The sequence below is a fragment of the Eimeria mitis genome, genomic scaffold, assembly GCF_000499745.2.
Source record: "Eimeria mitis Houghton genomic scaffold, Emh_scaff373, whole genome shotgun sequence".
Taxonomy (NCBI): Eukaryota; Apicomplexa; class Conoidasida; order Eucoccidiorida; family Eimeriidae; genus Eimeria; species Eimeria mitis.
In genome coordinates this window covers 1-21,116 of record NW_024015279.1, presented here as the reverse complement: position 1 = coordinate 21,116, position 21,116 = coordinate 1, and the positions used below count along the sequence as shown (strand labels likewise).

The window sequence follows — 21,116 nt, the reverse complement described above, 5'->3', positions numbered from 1 at the left end:
CAGACGAAGCCCTTAGAGATGGAACGGTTGATTCACTGTTCTCTTTCGGGGTCAGTTGCATGCTCCTCTCGCTGTTGCTGCTGCCGCTTTTGCACATTCTGCTGCTGCGTCTGCGGCTTCCGCTACTGCAGTTTCAGCTGCTGCATCCTCAGCTGTCGCCGTTGCTCATTCTGCTGCTGCGTCTGCTGCTTCTGGAGTGTGATCAATGCTAGTTTTCGTGAATCGTATGGCGTATCTGCGTTTCTCCGACTGTCCTTGCTGAGGTTTCTGCTGCTGTTGGTGCTGCGCATGCACATGTGTACTGAAGGTAGAACAGCGGCTTGAGTGTCTCCAATCGCGGCAAGTACGATACACCTACAGCCGGCAGCAGGTGTTAGCGCTGCCAATACCCGTGCATGTGCAGCAAGAGGAGGAGGAACAGCAGCAACAGCAGCAGCGGCAGCAGAAGAGGAGAAAGGGAGCAGAGGGAACGCCTACGGAATCGGACGCTGGGGCCGAAGCCGGAGGGGACACGGCTGAGACGGTAGGCATCTCCATTTCTCTGCTCTTTCTCTGCTGTATAGACCCTTGACTTGATATTACCTTGTTTGTGTTTATTATATAAAGAAGTCCTACTCTTGCTCCGTGTCAGTGTTTCCTTTGTTCATGTCGCTTTCTGGTGCTCGGGATGTGGAATTCTGCCTGGATGCTAAAAGGTTACTCAGCGTTTGTGGTTGCGCCTGCTTCTGCCCGCAGCGCGGCGAGTCCGATGAGGCTGTGGCTGCTGTGGCTCCGTCAGTGCCTCTCTCCAGCTGCATTTCAGCTGCTGCAGCTGCTGCTGCAGTCAACGATTACCTTTCTCCCGCAACTGGCGCTANTCCAGCTGCATTTCAGCTGCTGCAGCTGCTGCTGCAGTCAACGATTACCTTTCTCCCGCAACTGGCGCTAAAGGGGACGCTGAAAAGACACTCCGACTTACCAATTACCCAGAATACCTTCTCGTCTTCCTCAAGCGTTTCTACATTAGTGACAGATGGATTCCAAAGAAACTCAAGTGCTCTGTCGAGGTACTGCATGGTTGTGGGTTTAGGGTTTAGGGTTTGGAGATGCAGCATCCCTTGGACTTCACTGGGGCCGATGTATGAAGCCGACGTAGAACTTCCACTCGACTTGTATTGGGATTTAGGGTTTGCGGCGAGGGTTTGAAGTTTGCGGTGTCTGGACAGATCCCTGAGGAGGTATCCTTTGAGGAGCTCCGGGCTTTCGGCCTTCAGCCGGAGGAGCGTGAGCTTCCGGACGAGCCGCCTCAGCGGCAGCTACAGCAACAACAACGCAACGGCTCCGAGGCAGCATCTGCAACAGCAGCAGCAGCTGCAGCGACAGAGAACGACGAAGTTGTTGCTACATTAGAGTCAATGGGGTTCTCCAATAACGCTGCTAAGTAAGTGATAGATATGGAAGGAATTATCGCAGCTTATAGCGACAAAAGCACGTGCTAACCAGAAATAGGAAATACAGAAGCATGCAGAATGCAAGAAGGCAGAAGGGAGACTTGATAGAGCTAGATGGACGGGAAATACAGGACATATCCAAGGGAGTAACGGGTAGACAGAGAAATAGCTCTAAGCGGAACACTTGATAGAGGCTGAACAATTCAGATGCAAAAAACGCAACAACGAGAAATGAAAAAAGATAGAGTGAGGCTTAAAACAAACGTTTGTTTTTTCTTCGTGTTGTTGATGAATTGCAGACGGGCTGTTCGCGCTACTGGAGGTGCTGCAGCTGAGAGCTGCGTGGAGTGGCTGATGGGTCACTTGGACGACCCGGGCCTCAATGATCCTATCTCTGAGGCTGCTGCTCCTGCAGCAGGGACAGAAGAAGCAGCAGGAGGCTCAGGAGCAGCATTTGCAGAGGATGAACCGGATGGAGAATCGGTGGAGACTCTGCTGCTATTGGGTTTCGATGCGCGGACTGTACGCGCAGCGCTCTTTGCAACCAGAAAACAGACGAATTCGGGGGGGGTCGCCAATGCCAGGGGCTCCTTTGACACGGGGCGTGCTGCCGATTGGATACTGGCTCAAGGCTCGGGGCTTGCTGCTGCAGTGGAGGAAACGCTTGCAGCGGTCGATGCAGCGAAAGCTGCTGCAGCCGCAGCCGCAAAAGAGAGGGAGGCAGACGCTCAGGAGAAGGATGTCCAGGAAGCTGCAGCGGCAGGACTTCCGCCTTTGGAGCGGTGTCGCTTGGGTTTAGGAGATGGCTGTGGACAGTATCGTTTGTTCGCGTTCGTTACACATTTGGGGTCGAGCGTCTCTGGGGGCCACTACATCTGCCACGTGCGCACCAAGGATGGGAGCGGCTGGCTGCAATACAACGACGAGAAGGTGACGAAGCTGCAGAGCTGCGATAGCCGCCAGGCATATCTTCTTTTGTTTAAGCGGGTAAAAACTGAGAACAAAGAACCTGCCGCAGACATGCAAAAAGATGCATAGACGAGCTGCACACAAACGATAACTGAGCGGCGCGCCCGTACACCTGAAGCCCACGACAACGCCGGCTGCGTCCAGTTTCCGCTGCCTCTGGCGAATCCCTTCTGGGGAATGCTGACCGTCGCTGGCCCTTGCAGCCGGCTACTTGTACTTCTCTCTTGGTGCTGGATCCGGTTTCCCAGCAAATTCCGAGCTGTATTCCTCGTACATCAGGGTCCTTTCTCGCTGGCGCTTGCCAGTGTCGGTTTCTTTTACTCTCTCTATGCTGCATAGTCACTATCGCCGTTCTGCCGCCATCTTCTAGTCTCATTTTGTATCTCGTGTATGTGCTGTTCGCCTCGACACATCTGCTTTAGTGTTCCCGTACCACCGCCTCTCTTCCTGTCTATATATCTGCGCCTGTGTCTGCTTCCAGCCCTGACCCTCCCAGTGCCGGTTCCCAAGGGCAGCAGGCACTCCTCCTTGGTGACAGCTGCATTGCTCGCTGCACTGCAGCAGCAACAGGGTCAGAGACAGCAGCACTCGCCTAGAAACGTCGTCTCCGATGCAACAACGGACTCCTTACATACGTGGCGCCTCTCGCTGGCGCTACAGTAGTAGGTGTGCCTTTTCCGTTGCTTCCGCAGCAGGCGCTGCTTCCCCGTCGCCTGCTACTGCATGAGCATTGTGTGGCTCTTACTCCTGCTACCAGAAGCCCAGTGTTGCATGAGCATGGCGTGGCTCTTCCTGCTGCTGCCAGAAGCCCAGTGTTAGGCAGCAGCTGGCAACTGTAGGCTGGAGCAGCCGTACCAGCAGCAGCAGCAGCAACCGAAAGGATTCACTCGGATGCTCACCCTGTGGCAACCGAGAAGCGACCAAAAGTTGCTGCTGCGACGGCTGCATGCTATCTTCCGTTTTGATGCATCTCGGGGGTCTGGTTTGAGACAGGTAGGACAGACACCTGCCTACCTACCTCCCAGATGGACCCCAAGGGATCTGACAGCTCCCCTTTTAAACTAAAGAGGCATCTCCGCTTGTCGGTAGCCCTCGCTGAGGCTGAGGCTGAGCTGTAGAAAGTGGCGTCGCTACTTCTACTTGAACGCTTCGCCCCATCCGCTCTCCCGCCTAAATTATTGAAGCTGATGAGTTTCTAACTCGCTGGTGGCATCTGTCTAAAGGGAAAGAGGCCAACTGTAACGTGATTCGTCGACCTTAGTCGCAAGCCACCGTGAGCTGCAGAAGAGCCAAAATTCTCAAGATAGGAGTTTAACTAATGGCAGGCAGCCTTCTCTCCCGACCAGCCCCAAGCTTCTGGGGGGCTGTGCGTATGACACCTGGAGGCTGGACGGGAGCTCTGTTGCTCTTGGTGAATCACACCTTGCTGCAACGAGCGCTGCAAGGCAAGGCCGCTTGGCGCCCTTCTTAACCCTCATTTGGATGCATCCACTACCACTGTAGACAATTCTTAAAGACTTACTTAGCCCTCGTTAGCCAACCTGCGTGTAAGCGGGGATGCAAGTACCACCTTCAGATCTAGAGTAACCTGACACTAGCGCATGATGCGCCCTCCCCACTTCCACTGGCTGTTTCACAAGGGGGCTATGGGATTGTTTATCCTATAAGAGAGGAAATTACGTTAATTCGAAACTATAGAATGCAAGATATAACTATCAACTAGTTTCACGTAGCAAAGGCAATGAAGCCCGTCGCTGCTTGCTGCTGCAAGCGATAGTTTTTAGGTGGCGTTCCCTTCCACGAATATCCAGAGAACAACAGATTGACAGAGCTAGCGCATATTGCTTCAAAATAGACTGAGGCAAGTACACTGGGAGAAGCACAGCAAGGTAAACGGGTGTAGGAACCACGCATCGAGTGGTATGCTTCTAGCCGGAATGAGCTGTGGTTAATGCGCTACCTCTGATCCGAAGCAGTCCTTTCTCAGCCTTCCAAAAGAGCTTACAATATGGCTAACCCAGAGGGATAAACCTAATTTGCGATTAACTGCCTTGTTTAGAGGGGGACTCGAGACTCCTGCAGACTTGACCGCTGGTTCTTTGGCTTCACGGCACACGCACGAGGTGTTACGACTGTCTGTGCAAGAAATTCGTTGTACTTGATTTTAAAATGTATCTTTTTAATTCTTGATTGGGGAAAGGGTAAAATAAAGTGGTTTAGAGCATATTCTCGTGTCAAAGAGAGGTGATACATGCCGGCTAGCCGGCCGTGAATCGCTGTGCAGGCCGGGTCCCGTGTTGTTCGAAAGCGCAGCCGATAAGCGGCTGCATTTCAGCTCCGGGACTCCTCCTTTCTGCACCATTGAATTATCAACTCAAATATACCATACAGCCTTTTTATAGTGACAATTTATACCCCAATCTACCTTCCTCCGTTGTTTACCTGTCTCTGGTCAGTCGACACCGCAGCAGGCTCAGTCCACTCGCCCTGATCAGTCAAGGCGTAACCCTGGCTAGCGCGTAAACACCCAAACATCTTTGCCAGTTTTATTATTCCTACTGTCAATTCCCACTTTGCGCCTTCTTCTTCTTGGTGTGTTCTTCATCAGAAATAACTCTCCGTCCTCTTCGAGATTGTTCTACCACGGGGACCGACGACACCGCAGCTCGCTGCATCCAGCCCGGTGAGACTGCTGAAGAGTCGTTTCGCCTCTTTGTTTTTCATTCACTGGAGTAGTTGTTTGAACTTGTAAATGCTCGGAGAAGTCTGTAGTTGTAGATAAGAGCGCTGGTATGCCGCACAGAATGTAGAGTGGCGAACTGGTCACAGAGCNAAGTCTGTAGTTGTAGATAAGAGCGCTGGTATGCCGCACAGAATGTAGAGTGGCGAACTGGTCACAGAGCAGGACTGCAGCGGAACCAAAACGGAAGGAGAATGCCCCCGCTAAATGTCTCATCGGAATAATCTTTGCACATGACACTCAGTAACTTCGTTTTGATCAACGCTGTTGCGTACTTGCGCAAGCTACGCCGCTCGTCGACATGCATGTCATTGCTTGTGCTGCTTCCATGCTTTTGTGCCTTTGCGATTCAGTGCTGAGAGGGCTCTCTCCCTTATCCACTTTTTAAGAAGATCAGGAAAATGGGTCAATCACTTACTACCCAGGAGAAACACAACATCAAGCGTGAAATCTACACGCTGTATCCCGGCCTAGAGCAGCAGCTTGAAATGGCTTTCAGCTGCCATGATGTGGAAGGAACCCTTGCCCTCCCCTATGCCACTCTCGAGCCCGTTATTAGGCATTTGCTGATGCAGTATGGATTAATAGAATACGTGACTCGATTCAGCAAGGCATCTGGTGAGTCCAAAGAACAGAGAAGCTTGCAGCTTATATGCACAAACTTTCCAGTGTGCACGTATGTACTGTTGGCCGCAATAAGTGTGTTGCTACCGATTAACTTGCAGGAGCCCTCGACCCTGAACATGTGCGCCACGAACTGGCGGAATTCGGAGTCGCCACGACAAGACTCTTCGGTGACGCAAAGCTCAACGTTGAGGACTTCAAGAGCCTGGCAGTTATCTGGCTGAAGAAGATACTTGACACTCATGCAGGTGCGCCATCTTTTTGTATGCGTTTCCCGGCTCGTCTGCTTCTTTGAATTGTTTGTGTGTTGCGGTGCCTCCCCTATTTGGATTGTTTTTTTTTCGGTCTGATTCCGTTTGCCTTTAAATTTGTTTGTCACACAGACGATCAGGCCGAATGGATGGAAAAGTTGAGAGCTGACCAAGAAGAACAGAGCGCCAACTATGCGAAGGCGATGAAGGAATTTCAGGAGCAGTATGTCAAGCAGCAAGCCGTATACCAACAGGGACTCGAGGAACAGCAAAAGCAAATACAAGACTGGAACAGGGTAAGGAAGGGTTTAACCAGATGTAGCTACATTTACCCTTGAGACCACTGCAGAACGTGCTGAGCTACATATTCACGCGGCCACAGGCACACATATTGTTCTTGCTGGAACTTGCTCGGGCGAGCACGCTCAATCCGCATCCCAAGGAACAACTCAAATAGCTCCTTGTCTGCCAACATGTTCTATTTTGTGCTGCAGCTTCTTGAGGATGCTCACAAAACGCAGCAGCAGATATATGATGAAGAGGTTCGGCGCATGAAGGAAATTCAGGAGCGGGAGGCACGGGCCTCTGAGATCGCTCGTCAGGAGGAGTTGGAGCTGACCCGCAAGTACCAGCAGAAGCTCGAGGAAATCGCAAAGTCCGAGGGAGGTAAATGCTTTGTCTACCCAGCAAGCAAAACTCCCTATGGCGCTTGTGCCTCGGCTGGAGCACAGGAGCCTTGCAGGAGAAAGAGGAGCCACGCGCGTAAGCAATCCGCGAAAGGCTGCTGCTAATCTACCCACTTCCTCTCAAGAAACTAGATCAAAATCCACTACCTCCACCTACCGTAAAGCCAACGAGCAACGAGGAAGGAGAAAAAGCGATTACGCACGTCTAGAAGGACCAGATGCACTCGTCAGCGAGGATGCCTGTCGAGTAGCCGCCGTCAAACCCATAGGGAAGTCAACGGCGCTGTCCACCAAATAAGCTAAGGACATGCAGAAAGTAATACAAGGAGGTTAATAGGAGCACAAGCCTGGTGTGGGGCCGTAGTCTATTGTTGCAGGCAAGGCCCCTGCTTTCGGATTTTGTACAGCAGGTCCCGAGAGATGTGAATTTACAGCGTCATTATTCCCTGCATTGTGCCCCCAAAGACACCAGTGTGACGTTGCAGTAGAGCATGCAACAGGTGATGCCGCTTTGCCGCGTGTATCGTTCGATGGATGCGGTTTGGTTTGGTCAAGCAAACCAGGGGGCGTGTCCATCCGTCGTTTTGTGCTGGGCTGCTTGCGGCATTTTGTGCCCAGAGGAGAGTATATGACCNGGGCGTGTCCATCCGTCGTTTTGTGCTGGGCTGCTTGCGGCATTTTGTGCCCAGAGGAGAGTATATGACCGCTATGAACTTTCTGATCTGCTTTAGTAAAATTTATATGGGGACAACACGCTTACTGTAACGACAGGCTGTCGCCTTTCGCGTGAGGCGAGTGCTGGAGTGACGGAGGCTGGTAGCAAGTTTGGTTAGTCGTTTGACGCTCATGCCGTAACTTAGGCGGCCTCATCACTCACACATCACCGCTTTGCTTGTAGATTGTAGAGAAAATGTCATTGGACTATGCAATATGCTTTCCCACACCAGGTGTCGAACCATTAGGATCGGCTAGCGATCCTGGCTCAAAAACAGGTGCGCTCCCCACCTTTATTGTACGATGCTTATAATGATCTGAAGTATAACGTGGAAGAAGATCAAAATTGAGCTCTGCTAGGAATGACGAGGGAAAGACAAGCAATCTTGACGTTGCTTGCACCTGTCCAGCTGCAGCAGCGAGCCTGTAGAGCCTGTACGGTATGTATGGCTCGTCAGCCAGAACAGACTTCATAAGTTAGTGGTTTCATTACAAACAACAAAACATATAATATTAAATATAAATGATTTTCATTGAAAGATGACTAAGAATATTGCTCCTGGACAGGGTACGGCGCGCCGAGCTGCCGAGCCAGTCAGAGCCGTCTCCAGCTGGTCGCTCTCTTGCGGTGTAACATGTTAGTGGTCAGCATACGTATTTGGCTTTACTACAATAGCCTTAACAGTGCTATCGACAGTCATCATTCACCGCTTGGCGGAGGAAAAGAACAGAGCCATTGCATGCAAAGTGCGGCGCATAGACCATTTCACTGTACGCGGCGGGACATTGATTTAAGCTTTCTACCGCTATTAGCTCATTGAATACAGTCTCACTGATTGAAACGCATCCAGCTGCCCCCTCCTAAACAGTACTTTGGGATGGCGCAGTGGGCGGTTTAGATCAACAGTCCCGGCCCAAACGGGGAAGAACTATGGGGTCTTGTATGAAGTAGTGGTTGAAGGAGTCAAGTACTTCGAACCGTAGTAGCTGGCATAGACTAACAGCATCCAGAGTCAGTTTCGTGAGTTTTTGAAGTAAAGGGTTGGACGTAGACAGGAGACTTGCAGCTCCGTTACCGTCCTCAATGATGCAGCAGCACAAGACAAGTGCTAAAATTCCAGTTAGTTGATGAATAAGACACTAACCTACCCCTGAGGAATAGTAAGCTGATCCTACCGTGGCGTCAGCTCATCTGGGCATTAAATCTTCTCCCCATGGCGCCTCCCACAGCGAGCGGTGGGTCTGGAGGGGATTCTCGTGGTGAGGAAACTACTGAGGAATCGGCCAGCAGGACTGCCATCCGTTTCCAAGAACCTGAGAAAGACTCTTCTTCTAGTTTCGATTCGTCAGAAAGTGTCGGCACAGGAGGCAGTGATGACACGCTGCGAGAATGCGATGCGTGTGATGCGCGGGACTCTGAAACCACTGAGCAACCTGCCAAAGAATCTCCTAAGCAAAAAGTCATACCTAGCCTTGTTGCAGACACATTAAGATGTACAGCCCCGTACGGCTTAGTTCAGAGCCCTAGTTGGTCTTTACCACCGCTTGCAGCGAGAGATGTCAGGGCTGAGCAGCAGAGGAGGCGCCGCGGCCCACCACCAATCCTACACTCCTTAGTAAGCGACCGTGAGCAAAGGCCCGGCGAGTCCGATACCCGGAGAAGGAGAAGCAGCCGTCAGAAATCTCTCTCAACACTCCAGCGCATACCTACTTCAGAATCAGCCGTTCCCAAACACGTGAACTTTCTGTACGACACGTACATGAGCAACTCGCCTTCAGCAGCTGATCGCCCTACTAAGGGAGATGCCAGCTCCGCTGGAGTGGTGGAGACTCTGATGGCAGTGCACACTGAAAATGAAAATTCGGCAGCACAGAATCAGGATTTAGATGAAAATGGCTACGCGGACTTGACAAAAGTGAAAACAGAGCGAGACGCCGTGGCGTTCTTCGCTCGGCACGGAAGCACAACCAAAACTAAGTTCCTCTTCTGCAATAGGGCGCCCACCGACCCGCTAGAGTTCGAACCCTACAAACTCGTCGTTGTGCCACAAAATCAAGTCAACCCCGAGCATTTCACTATATCGGAAACTGCAGTAATGCACATTTGCCCGGGAAAACCATCAGAGTGTTTTCGGCAAGACGAGTGGATGCGGCAAGCGTTTGTTCACTCCCTTCTACGAACCCTTCCGTTTTTCAAGACATTCGTTGCCAGAAAGGTGTTGTGCCTATGGAGTTATGCGTCGAGAAAACACGTATTCGAAGAGCGAAGAGAAATGCTGTGCAGAACGCTGTTTATAGCAAAGCCTATTTACTGTGAACACCTCCAACAAATTCATAAGGTCCTCGCCGGTGTCAGCGAAGTCAAATTAGTTGAGTTACAGCCTGGACTGTACGACATCACCCAGTTTACTGCGCAGCAGAACACTGTGCGCTCGGACCCGAAGATTGGAGCGAGCAAAGCGTTGGAGGTCAGCTCTGCGCTGTGAAAGAGGCCAAATAAATAAGAATTAACCCTAGTCTACAATGGCTGCTGCTGTTGCTGCTGCTGCTCTTCCTGCCGCTGCTGGTGGTGGTAGCTTCTTACTTCGGAAACAGAAGCACCCTCTAAGGGGTCGCCTACGGAAGCTTGAGTAAGCAAAGAGCAGCGCGTCAGTAACTGGATTAGGCAACTGCACAACGTTCTACCCCTTCCGTGCAGGTCAAACAAACGGAAGCACGGGCTTTGCTCGTCGAACTGATGCAAAAGCTCCAGGAGGCAACGCAGCTGCCAGAAGTGGACCCGATGCACGCTTGCTCTTCCAGTAAGGGAAAATCAATCTTTCAGGCAAAGCGAGAAGCAGTGGAACAACAGCGACTTATCCGTCAGGCGTACAAGAACCAGGCGCTCTTCGGGCAGTTCATCCTTCTAATAGATCTCATTTTCACCATGCGACTAGCCAAGGTGTAGTTCCACGACAAATTCAAACACACTCCCAGACAGCTGCAGCTAGACACGGCGTACTTACACCACATGGCAGCCCCATGTTTCGATGCAGAGCCTCTTTGGCCTCGTCACCGCTGCATCCGCAAACATTCTTTGGGCTCAGAAGAAAACCGCATCAAAGTCAGAACATGTGTTATCTGCGTGCTTGTACAGGCCGTCACCAAGGCGGCAGCGACGATGTTGGAGCGCCTCGGCACGGAGGAAACTTGTGCAAAACTGTTTTCTGTACATGTTTGCTTCGGCAGCACAAAAGTAGAACTCGACCCGGGCCGTCCGGCTTTCGTTTCTATGCACCACGAGTGGTGGGAAGGTAGGGCAACTGCCTGGCCAAGAGGCTTTTTTGTTCACGCACCATAACTGACGAATTTGCTCACGTGAAGACACATGCTTTAGTTCCCTTGCAACTGGAGATTGCTCACCTTCCTACTCGGGAGGAAAATAAGTAACAAGATATGGTCGTGGGCTTGAGACATAGGGGTCCGGACGGTGATATAAACTTAACGTCTCTCACGTGCCACTTGGAACACTAATGTAAAGTGAGAATTCGGTTTCCATGCAGGAATTGTTTCCACCGTCAGTAGCGTTATACTACTTAGCCAAAGCCGCCAATTTGAAGACTCAGTTGTACAAGGTCCTCCACTGAGTTTGGAATCATTGCTCACCCAGTCAAAGCATCTGCAGCTCATGAAGGTACTCGAAAATGCTTGGCAATATAAAAAGCTTCACTTCCAGCGAAAATCGAGACATAGGTGCAACTGAACACTCCCCACTACGGCGGGCCTTCTGATTGCCGTGCAACCGGTCCGCACGGTAAATTGCACAAAACCGGTGTGGTGTGGACGATGCAAAACACTTATCAATGCGCTTCTTGCAGAAACGAATTGAAGAGAGGATCTTAAAGGACTTTGACCGTGCACAGAAATATTCCGAATCGTATTTTGGAATATACCGGTAGACGTTTCCCTCCTAACTTTCCATGAATAATCATACACCCGTGCACGGACCCTAGCTTAGACCCACACAAAGCTCCCTCCAAAAGCTGTGCGGCTTTGAGCGAGAGCTTTGAACATACCTGCTTTCTAAAGGAAACTAGGGTTCTGGCGTGATTGGCATGTGCTGCGCAGGCAGATATATGAGTATGGACAGAATTGGGATGAGACAGCGTTCGCTGACTCAGTCAGCGGGCACGATGAATTGTCCACCGAGATGGAGCTCATTTCAGAGTTTGAAGAGAAGCTTGACAAACTTAACCCACTCCACGTTGTTGGTCTGTTCTCAATAGAGGCACGGAGCCTCAAGTCGTCACTGCAGCCTGTTACGGAGAAGGCGCTTACTTTCATGAAACGGCTCCTGTGGAAACTCATGAAGGAGCACGTAGGCATCTCAGCACATCCCACCATCTGTGCAGTTTGAGTGCCGCAGAACCTCCACTTTTTCCCCATTATCATGCTTCTACGGTGTAGGGCAAGCCACCCAAATACCCAACGTGGCATCGGATTTGCTTGCTGTAGTTGCAATTTTAGTTTTCGGCTCATCCTACCCTCAAAAATGTTGCTCCTTACAACTGCTAGGTACGAAGCACCGCCAGCCGCTTCGAATCCATAAACAAACGTCTAGACGAACGGCCAACGAAGCTGGTCCCATTTGCTTCTTTCGTGAGCAGTTGCAACGAGATTAAGGCGCAAATCGAAGACCTGGATCGGGATAAGGTGAAGCAACAATTTACAGGACATGGATAAAGGAAGGCCTCTGCAGTGTTGGTTCGATCTCTTCCACCCTACCACACCCTTTGCCAGTAGACCCTCAGTAAGCATTACTGTTCTGAATGTCCTGGATAATTCTTCAGGCAGCTGCCGAAGAAATGTTTTCTTTGTTGAAGCAATACGGTGTCCGCTTAGCCGTTGAAGACACGATTCAGCTTGAAAACATGTTGAAGAGTGCAAATGAGTTTGAGTCGTTCAAGCTGCTAGATGCAGCGGAACATATAAGGTATGGAAGTAATACCTTATCTGCAATTCATGCTTAACGAGTGCAATCCTTCTGAGATAAGAGCCCGTCACCTCGGATGGTGATTATCAATATCCAGACAAATGGAAAAAGAGGGTCAGTGAAAGCGGTTGCTTTTCCACTCCAGGAACAATCTGCAGACAATGAAGGTCGAGCTAAGGACAAAGAGAGAAGAGGTTGAGAAAGAGATGCAGGAGCTTAACAAACTAGTCAAAGACGGTGAGATTTGTCACCATCCATAATCAACGTACCACTGCGGCGCAGATAGGTGAAGGCGTGCTGACAACCCTGGTTAGCAGGTTAGCGCGCCCACACCACCGTCGCGTGCAGCTGAGTCCTTACATGCTTCAGAGGAATTTACGAAGCTAGAGGCACTGGACGACCCAACAAGGTCTTACGAGCAGTTGAAAGCATACGAAGAGCGCATCAACTTCGCGTATGGCAAGGCCGAGACCCTGAGAGGTATGGCGGAGCTCCTGGCTCCAGAGGCTCCTGCCGTCATATCCAAGGAAACCGAAGAAACGCTCCGCCTCATCAAGCCCAAAGTTGAAATGTGGCACCAGATCTGTTCATGGCAGAGCAGTACGGATAAGGTAAAACTGAACCCTGCTCCATGTATCAACCTGGATGTCAGCTCAATCCTTTCCAATGAGCAAATCATGAACACGTAAACCTAAGCAACCGGTAACGAGAAACTATACTCGCGAGGCTCTCGTTTGTTTGTTTGTCACCGAAGTGGCTTGGCGTGCCGTTGGCTTCATTGGATGCTGAAGAAATCGAGGTGGGGATAAAGAAGTTTTTAAAGGAAGCTTGTATAGCTCTGCAGAATTTTCCTGGAGACCCCGTTGCAGCAGAATTTAAAAAGGAAGTCGAAGGCTGGCTGTCCCGCCTGCCGCTCATTTTGGACTTGGGGAATACTGCACTTAAGCGGCGACACTGGGAAACTATCTTTGATGAACTCAAGTGAGTTACAGTGTACGCATGCGACACCGAGACAGGGAAGCTTATTCACTTGCAGATTAGACTGCGCAAACAATATGACACTGACTGGCTCAGCTGCTTCTGCGTAGGATTCCCGGAACAGAAGAGTCAACATGCTTGAGACAACTGGAACAAATGGACATATTTTCTAAACGCGATTTTATTAACGAAATATCCACTCTTGCATCGGTGCAACAGTCTCTAGGCCAGACGATGGACAAGATAACAGAGGTCTGGGAAGCGAGAGAGCTATTGGTAAAGCCATTTGATGAAGACCCAAATGCCTTTATCCTTGGTGAGGCTTCTTGCTATGTGGAGCATTGTATGGCCTATGCGCGGCTTCCATACCACTAGTATAACATCCCGCTATTTGGATGCTTGCGCTGGCGCAGGGGATATAAGCGAGTTGCTCTCTATCGTAGAAGATCACCAAATATCTGTGCAACGCATGCTGCATAACCCTTATGTGGGAGTTCTTAAGGAGAAGGTGGAATTTTGGGCTGGGAAGCTTGACATAGCGCAACAGGTCTTGGGTAAGGAGGCAATTGTCCATTCAGTACACTTCGCCCTTGCTATTTGCAGCTGTTGAGCCCGAAAGATGTGGACTCTATATCGGGTATCATTCGGACATGAGGCAAGTGGGACATCATGGTCAGAATATCTGTGGCGACTTTGCTTCAGAGGAGTTGGCACAACTGCAACGCCAATGGATCGGTCTACAGAGCATTTTCGGCAACGTGGAGGCCCTCGAACAGCTCCCTGATGATGCAGAGGCATTTGAGCGTGTCGATGGCTTTTGGAGAGCGTACCTCAGGAGAATTCGAGGGGAACAATCTAATGTCATAACAGTTGTGCAGGAAGAAGGCCTTCAAGAACTCCTTGCGGATAAAAATGCAATATTAGCTGCAGTGCAGCGCAAGCTGGAGGTAAGTCAGAAGAGCTCACAGGATGGCGATTTGATACAAAGTATCCGGGGGAAGGGTCGCTGCGCGTAGTGGAGAAAACAAACGTAGAGCCTCTGCTTCCTTCGGTGTTTCGCCCAGGACTACCTTGATCTGAAGCGGATGGCCTTTCCCAGGTTCTATTTCCTGTCTAGAGAGGAGCTGATCAAAATTGTATCCAAGGCCAAACAACCGAACGCGTTGCAGCACAGCTTTCAGAAGTGCTTTGATGGAATTCGCGCGGTTGCTGTAGCATCAAACGGGACAACGGTAGAGGGTCTTTTCTCTGGGGACGGGAATAAACTAGACCTGGATTCGCCTGTCAGCGCTCTTGCTCCCGTCGAGCAATGGTTCGCCGCGCTCGAAGGCGCCATGATAGCAACTTTGAAGCGCCACTTAAAGGTCACAATACAAAGCCGAGCTGGAGGGCAGGACACGCAACATTGGCTTTATGAGCACCCTGCCCAGTGCATATTGACTGCAGCAATGATTCAGTGGTGCTCCAACACAGAACATGCACTACAACTCATACAGTCAGAAGGACAGAACGCAGCTTTCGAAGATTGTCTGAAGGATACGAACAAGGAAATTCAGCTGTGAGAGGCCTTTCAACACTATCACTACACCCATCAATCGAGAGTAACAAGCAGATAGCCATGGAGAACTAACTTTCATAAAGATGTCTAGTACCGTTTTTCTAGACAAGAGCTCCGGTAGAAAGGTCTACCTGTCCAGCTATTCAGAATCTCGGCTAGACACAAGTATAAGTGCGACGCAGTGTAAGTGAGAAGCAATATCTACGTCTGAACTTGAATGCCGTCATGCTTGAACTCAGGCTTGCGCTGCTCAATGCACAGACAGAGGATTCATCATCTCAAACATTAGCCCAATCTCTTCTTGTTTTGATGGTCCATGCCCGCGACATCCTTAATTCTCTGCACCAATCAAAGAACATAGGCCCTTCATGCTTTGAATGGACAAAGCAGCTGCGTTACTACTGGCACAATGAGGATGAAGACTGCGATATAGAACAACTCCAAGCAAAGTAAACCCATGAAACCTGAAAATTAGAACCCTGATGTGGCAAGGAATCTTAGGGCATCACTGGAACTCCTCGGGAAGAATTAAATTCACTAAGTATAGCAGCCTCTATCGCTTAACTAAGAGTGTCTGGTAGTGGCTTGCTATGTGGTCCTCAGGTTCCGGTATAGGCATGAGTACCTTGGCTGTGCTTCGAGACTTGTGATCACTCCGCTTACTGACAAGTGTTTCATGACGGTTACGTCCGCCTTGCATCTTGGGTACGGGGGGGCGCCTGCAGGGCCGGCTGGAACAGGTAGGGCGGCCTCTGTCATGCAGACGCCACTAGGAAGCAGCACAAGTGCACTGATGAGGTCATAAGTGTTTGCCGCACCGTGACAATCACCACAGGACTTGCGAGGGAGCTGGTCTGAGCTGCCGCTGCCGGCACAAACCTGTCTCTATCCGCTGCGACACAGGCAAGACGGAAACAGTAAAGGACCTGGCAAAAGCCCTTGGGTTGCCTTGCCTCGTATTTAACTGTTCGAAAGAATTGGACCATCATGTAATGTCACGCTTGTTCAGAGGCCTCGCTCAAACTGGGGCATGGGCCTGTTTTGACGAATTCAATAGGATTGACATAGAGGTTTTATCAGTCGTTGCTCAACTTCTCCTGAAAATCCAGACGGCCATACGCGCTCAGAAGGAAATTATTGAATTTGATGGAGGGAGTACTCGTGTCGATAACAGGCAAGCGAATGGAAGAGTTCATACCCAGCTGTTTCCAGGCTCCTTCACAGAGCGACTACCTGTGAATGCGGGCGGACTCTTCCACTGCTTGTGCGATGCCTTCCAGAGTAGGAATCTGCATAACAAACAATCCAGGTTATGCTGGAAGGACGGAGCTTCCCGAAAATCTGCAATCCCTCTTCAGACCGATTTCAATGGTCAAGCCAGACTTGACGCTAATTGCCGAGGTCATCCTGCTTGCCAACGGCTTTATCACTGCAAGCGAATTGGCAACCAAGGTCGTGCAGGTTTTCTCCATCGCAAGTGCTTTACTTAGCCAGCAAACGCATTACGACTGGGGACTAAGAGCGATGAAAGCCGTGCTGGTAAATGCTGGTGAGTTCGCTCTGAGGGGAACAGGAATTAGCTTCGAATAGCGCCTCTGCACGGTTTCACAGTGCCACGAAAAATGCCACCCTCTGTTCTTTGATTGCATCTATGTACAGGGGAAGTGAAGAAGAGAGAACCTGGGCTGGATGAAACAGCTGCCATGATGCATGCGCTTCGGTCTATTGTGCCCCGACTTGTCATGGATGATGTGCCGGCATATTTAGGCCTTGTTGCTGATATGTTCCCCCAGCATCCAGTACCGGGACCATCTGACGATCCTTTAAAACTTGCATTTGAAAAAACTCTCCAAGAGCAGCATCTTCAGCCTTTACCTAGGTTTGTGGAGAAAGCAATGCAACTATATCAGACCCAACAGCTCAGGCATGGCATCCTGGTGGTAAGGTGAAGCACCTGACCTACCTAGGGCGACATCCTGCGCTAGCCCCTCTAGCTCGTGTGCAGAAAAAGTCAAGGCGTATTCGTCTTTTGGGTTCATCCTGATTTTGGAGTGGAAGCCCCAATCCCAAAATCCACTAGGCGAAACTTGCTCTCAGGTGGGAGCTCCAGGAGCCGGGAAATCAACACTGATCCTCGGTTTATCAACGGCATTATCCCAACTTAGTGCCAAGACTGAGACTGAATCAACTGCTGAGAATGATCATTATGACGGCATGAGGGTCAACGGCAATTGTGATGTGTTACGGGTAAACCCCAAAGCAATGGAGGAGACGCTGCTCTTTGGCAGGTTGGACCCCAACACCACCGAGTGGCTTGACGGAATCGTAGCAGCAGTACGCTCAACACACTGACTATCGAGCACCTCCACTCACACTTCCGAACTGAACGGAGTTGTCTAGCACAACAACCACCACTATCTGCAGGTTATGATGGGAAACAATGCCTGTAGATTTCTGTTTTGCTCCAGCGGGTGAGGGACGCCCTTGCCTCACAAAACATTGCCCACAGTTGGCTTGTCCTTGACGGACCTTTAGATCCAAACTGGGCAGAGAACTTAAACTCTGCTCTAGACGACAACAAGATCCTATGTCTTAGCAATGGCGAGCGCATTCTCCTGCCGAGCAACCTTAAGTTTTTCTTCGAAGTTGCCGTAAGTATTAAGTACTTCGGAACGGCAATGCCCGGTATTCAGCTGTTGCTCCCATGCCTTTATCTATTCCTTGATTTTTCTGGGGCCAAAGAAGACCTAACTTCTGGTTGGTTGCGTGTGACTTCAATTGTGGACTAGGACTTGGGAGCTGCTTCCCCCGCAACGGTTAGCAGATGTGGAACTGTATTCATCGAGCCTGAGCATCGAGGTTGGAGGCCGTTGTTTCAGTCGTGGAGACAATCATTTGAGGTGAAGAAAAACAAATTCGCATCGTATGCGCCTCAAATTGAGAGCTGGTGTATCTCTACTTTCCAAAAGGCTCTCGAGTACATACGTGCGAACTGCAAGGTATGCTTGCTAGAGACACTGTCCTGCAGGTGTAAGAAACGTACCGTTGCTCTTGGACTGGGCATTCTCCGCGGGCACCTTTGTTTAGCTTCCTATAAGCCCACAGCTTTACACAATTTAGGTACATGCTAGATGGGACCATCCAGCCTTATTCTTTCGCTTCGAAATGCCATAACTACTTGCTCACTAGGATGGGTTGTTCTGTTTGCTCAGTTGTCGATGCCATGGAGCGATTCATTACTTGCAGCATCAGTCTGCCGCATCCTTACCGCTGCGCTAAGTAAAGAGTCTCCGCAGCACATACCCACAGAGCACACTGCAGAATTGGCACCTATGTACTTCGTTGTCGCACTAGCGTGGGGTGTTGGAGGACACCTTGGTGACGCACAGAGAGCTGGTCTCTCAAAAGCCATGCTACCAGACCTTTGCATGATATGCAAGCAACTTGAGTGCCTGTTGCCTTCCACAACCATTTATGACGTCATGCCTGACGCTTCTACATTGAAGCTGAAGACTTTCGACTCAATGATCCAGAAATATGTATTGGAAGGGGGAGTAACAGCTAGCGGCATCTTCGTACCAACGGCCCGGACAGTTGCTAACTCATTCATTCTGCGTACATTAGTGGACGTAAGCCATCCCAGATGAGCATAGCACGTTTGCAGTTGTAGCCAGGCCCGTTAGGACGAAAAAGTGGACGCGCATTGCCAAGATATCGGTAGTCACTGATAAGCGTGAGACTCACTGAAATCTGCAGGGCGGATACGGATGTTTACTTACTGGAAAACCCGGCACTGGCAAGACTTCACATCTCCAACAGTGCATGAAAAATCCGGGCACCTCAAATGTTTGCTGTAAACTGGCGTTGGCACATAGGACTACGACAGACGACGTAGAGGATTTTTTGATGACCCGATTTGTGAAGCGGCACCGACGGTCGTTGGGACCTCGGTATGGCTCTCGCATGTTGTTTTTAATTGACGACCTCGCCTTACCTGTCCCGGACACATTTGGTGCACAAAGGCCTCACCAGTTATTGAGACAAATTGTCGAGTATGGAGGCTTTTACGAACGTACTCGTTTCCAGTTTATTCATGTTGAAGACACAAGTACTGTTCTTGCTGGTGCAACGGACGTAGCAGGATCACGGACAGACATGCGGTGGGTATTCTTCACTTCACCTGTTGTTCAATATCAATGCCTTGCTGAATGGAAGCTGGATAGGCGCAGCAACTCAGGCAGAGTTGTTCTAGACAATGCATACTGCAGCTCTGCTGGCTGAGCGCTGCGCTTTTGCCAGGCTCCTCCGGCACTTTAACGTTTTGTTCCAAGACGAATTTTCTTCAGAAGATACGAAGCACATCTTTACCCAAGTCTTGCAAGGAGCATGGGCACGAAGTCTGCCGGCCTTCCTTGGTTGTGCTGAAGACATCATTGAAGCCACAGTTGCTGCATATGAGCGGATCACGGAACATTTGCTCCCGACGCCTCTCAAATGCCACTACATCTTTACCATCCGAGATATTTCAAGAGCGTTAGAAGTCATGCTCATGGCAGATACTAGTAAACTTAAAACAATAACGGATATTGCACGGTACGCTCCCCTCGAGATATACCCGTCATTCAGTGTCTTCTATACGTCCGAAGCAAAGTAACTCGAAGATCACTCTTCCTGCTCCTGTGTCGTGAACAGGCTCTGGTTGCACGAAATGCAGAGGCAATTCGGAGATAGACTGGTGTCAATAGAGGACCGAAAGTGGACAGAGAGAATGCTGGTCAAACAAATTTCGGCTAGTCTGAAGATAAAAAATGAATTGGCAGACTGCGTTTGCTCCCAAATTATGTTCGGCGACTTTTCCCAGATGGACTCCAGTAAAAGCTACTCGGAGATTCTAGCTTCAGAGGAAGAAATGAATGAAGTGCTCACTAGGCAAGGCTTAATCGTTTGCTACCTTTCGATAGCCGTCCACCTTCCTCGACAGCGATGCTGAATGCTCAAGCAAACACGCTCAAAACCTGACACGCCGGTGTAGCACACCGTACGTTACGAGTCCTACCGCAAACTGTCTCAATTCAGGAGGATTCTGTCCCAACAGGTACCTGGAACAATACAATGCAGACGCAAAGGCGCCCATTGACCTGGTGTTCTTCGAACATGCCAACAAGCATATCGCTCGNCTGCTTTAACATGCCAATAAGTATCTTGCAATTTATACCTAGCGCAGAAAAACAGACATATATAGGGAATGAAAGACTGATGGCGGACCGTGACCTGCTTCTCGTATAGACGGACAACGCGATGTGCGCTTCACGCACCTACTGCGTCCTGGCAGGCCGTGAAAGCTTGTCTCGCCTTGCTGCCTCAATCATGGAGTACAGCACAGTAACGATTTCAACCAGGTCTCGGTGGGGCCCCAACGACGTACGAGAAGACCTTCGAGATCTCATTATGAAAATCTGCGCAGACAGAAAGGACTTAGTTTTCCGTGTTTCAGAATACAAAATTAAACATGAGGAATGGCTCCAGGACATAACAAGCATCATTACTACAGGTTTGTTGCTACATCCAGAATTGGCAGCACCCCATTCCGAAGTCCCCTATCCCTACCCTTCCTTTTTAGCCATGACCCGCAGTATACTAGTATTTGTTTAGCGTGTGCACCAACTGCAGGGGAGATCCTTGGNTTTTTAGCCATGACCCGCAGTATACTAGTATTTGTTTAGCGTGTGCACCAACTGCAGGGGAGATCCTTGGGCTGTTTGACCAGTCGGATAGAGAAAAACTTTCGTTTCAAGTGAGATCGCCTGAAAAGCCGGAACCAGCTAACCCTTCTGATGGTTGGGAGGCAGTGGTGTCACTAGTACAGCGGAAGCTTCACTTCGTAATAAGCATGTCCGCTTCCGGCGAAATCTTTAGGTAAGTAATTTTACTGTTACAACCATATTTGTACGAGCACTCAGGGCGTGAAGTAATATAAACGACGCGCTGCCACGGCGCGGATGGCTCCAATGTATAAAATCGAAAGCATTCACTCACCTACAGATAGCATAAGAAACACGACACAACATATAGGCAGCGCTGCCCTTTTCACACAGGAAAGTCAACTACACTAAGACTATTGGTCAATGTTTTCGCAGGGCAAGATGCCGTCGTCTGCCTGGCTTGTTGAGTGGCTGTACGCTTAACTTCTACGA

General features: G+C 50.1%; 3 protein-coding genes across 3 annotated transcripts; all 3 read left to right on the top strand.

Annotated features, from left to right (window-relative positions):
- Positions 1-59: 59 nt before the first annotated feature.
- Positions 60-2,468, top strand: EMH_0009990 (uncharacterized protein; the record flags this gene model as incomplete). Its single annotated transcript, XM_038022626.1, is given in 6 exon segments — positions 60-196; positions 361-523; positions 736-856; positions 860-1,046; positions 1,166-1,420; positions 1,730-2,468. Coding segments are annotated over 6 exon segments (1,602 nt in total).
- A 3,072-nt stretch (positions 2,469-5,540) lies between these two features.
- On the top strand, positions 5,541-6,805 carry EMH_0009980 (uncharacterized protein; the record flags this gene model as incomplete). The annotated part of the gene is made up of 4 exons (XM_038022625.1): positions 5,541-5,757; positions 5,865-6,011; positions 6,147-6,310; positions 6,509-6,805. 4 exons carry the CDS (start codon positions 5,541-5,543, stop codon positions 6,803-6,805), a joined length of 825 nt encoding a protein of 274 aa, XP_037878479.1.
- Positions 6,806-8,628: 1,823 nt separating this feature from the next.
- EMH_0009970 (uncharacterized protein) lies at positions 8,629-21,107 on the top strand (the record flags this gene model as incomplete). Its single annotated transcript, XM_038022624.1, is given in 29 exon segments — positions 8,629-9,882; positions 10,113-10,355; positions 10,551-10,707; positions 10,957-11,087; positions 11,272-11,348; positions 11,522-11,771; positions 11,969-12,106; positions 12,244-12,386; positions 12,532-12,623; positions 12,756-12,997; positions 13,141-13,367; positions 13,475-13,680; positions 13,778-13,918; positions 14,067-14,311; positions 14,429-14,922; positions 15,162-15,371; positions 15,526-15,662; positions 15,826-16,186; positions 16,281-16,471; positions 16,582-16,862; positions 17,020-17,256; positions 17,391-17,573; positions 17,712-17,921; positions 18,135-18,551; positions 18,679-19,082; positions 19,222-19,515; positions 20,593-20,605; positions 20,609-20,716; positions 21,060-21,107. Coding segments are annotated over 29 exon segments (7,134 nt in total).
- Positions 21,108-21,116: the final 9 nt, after the last annotated feature.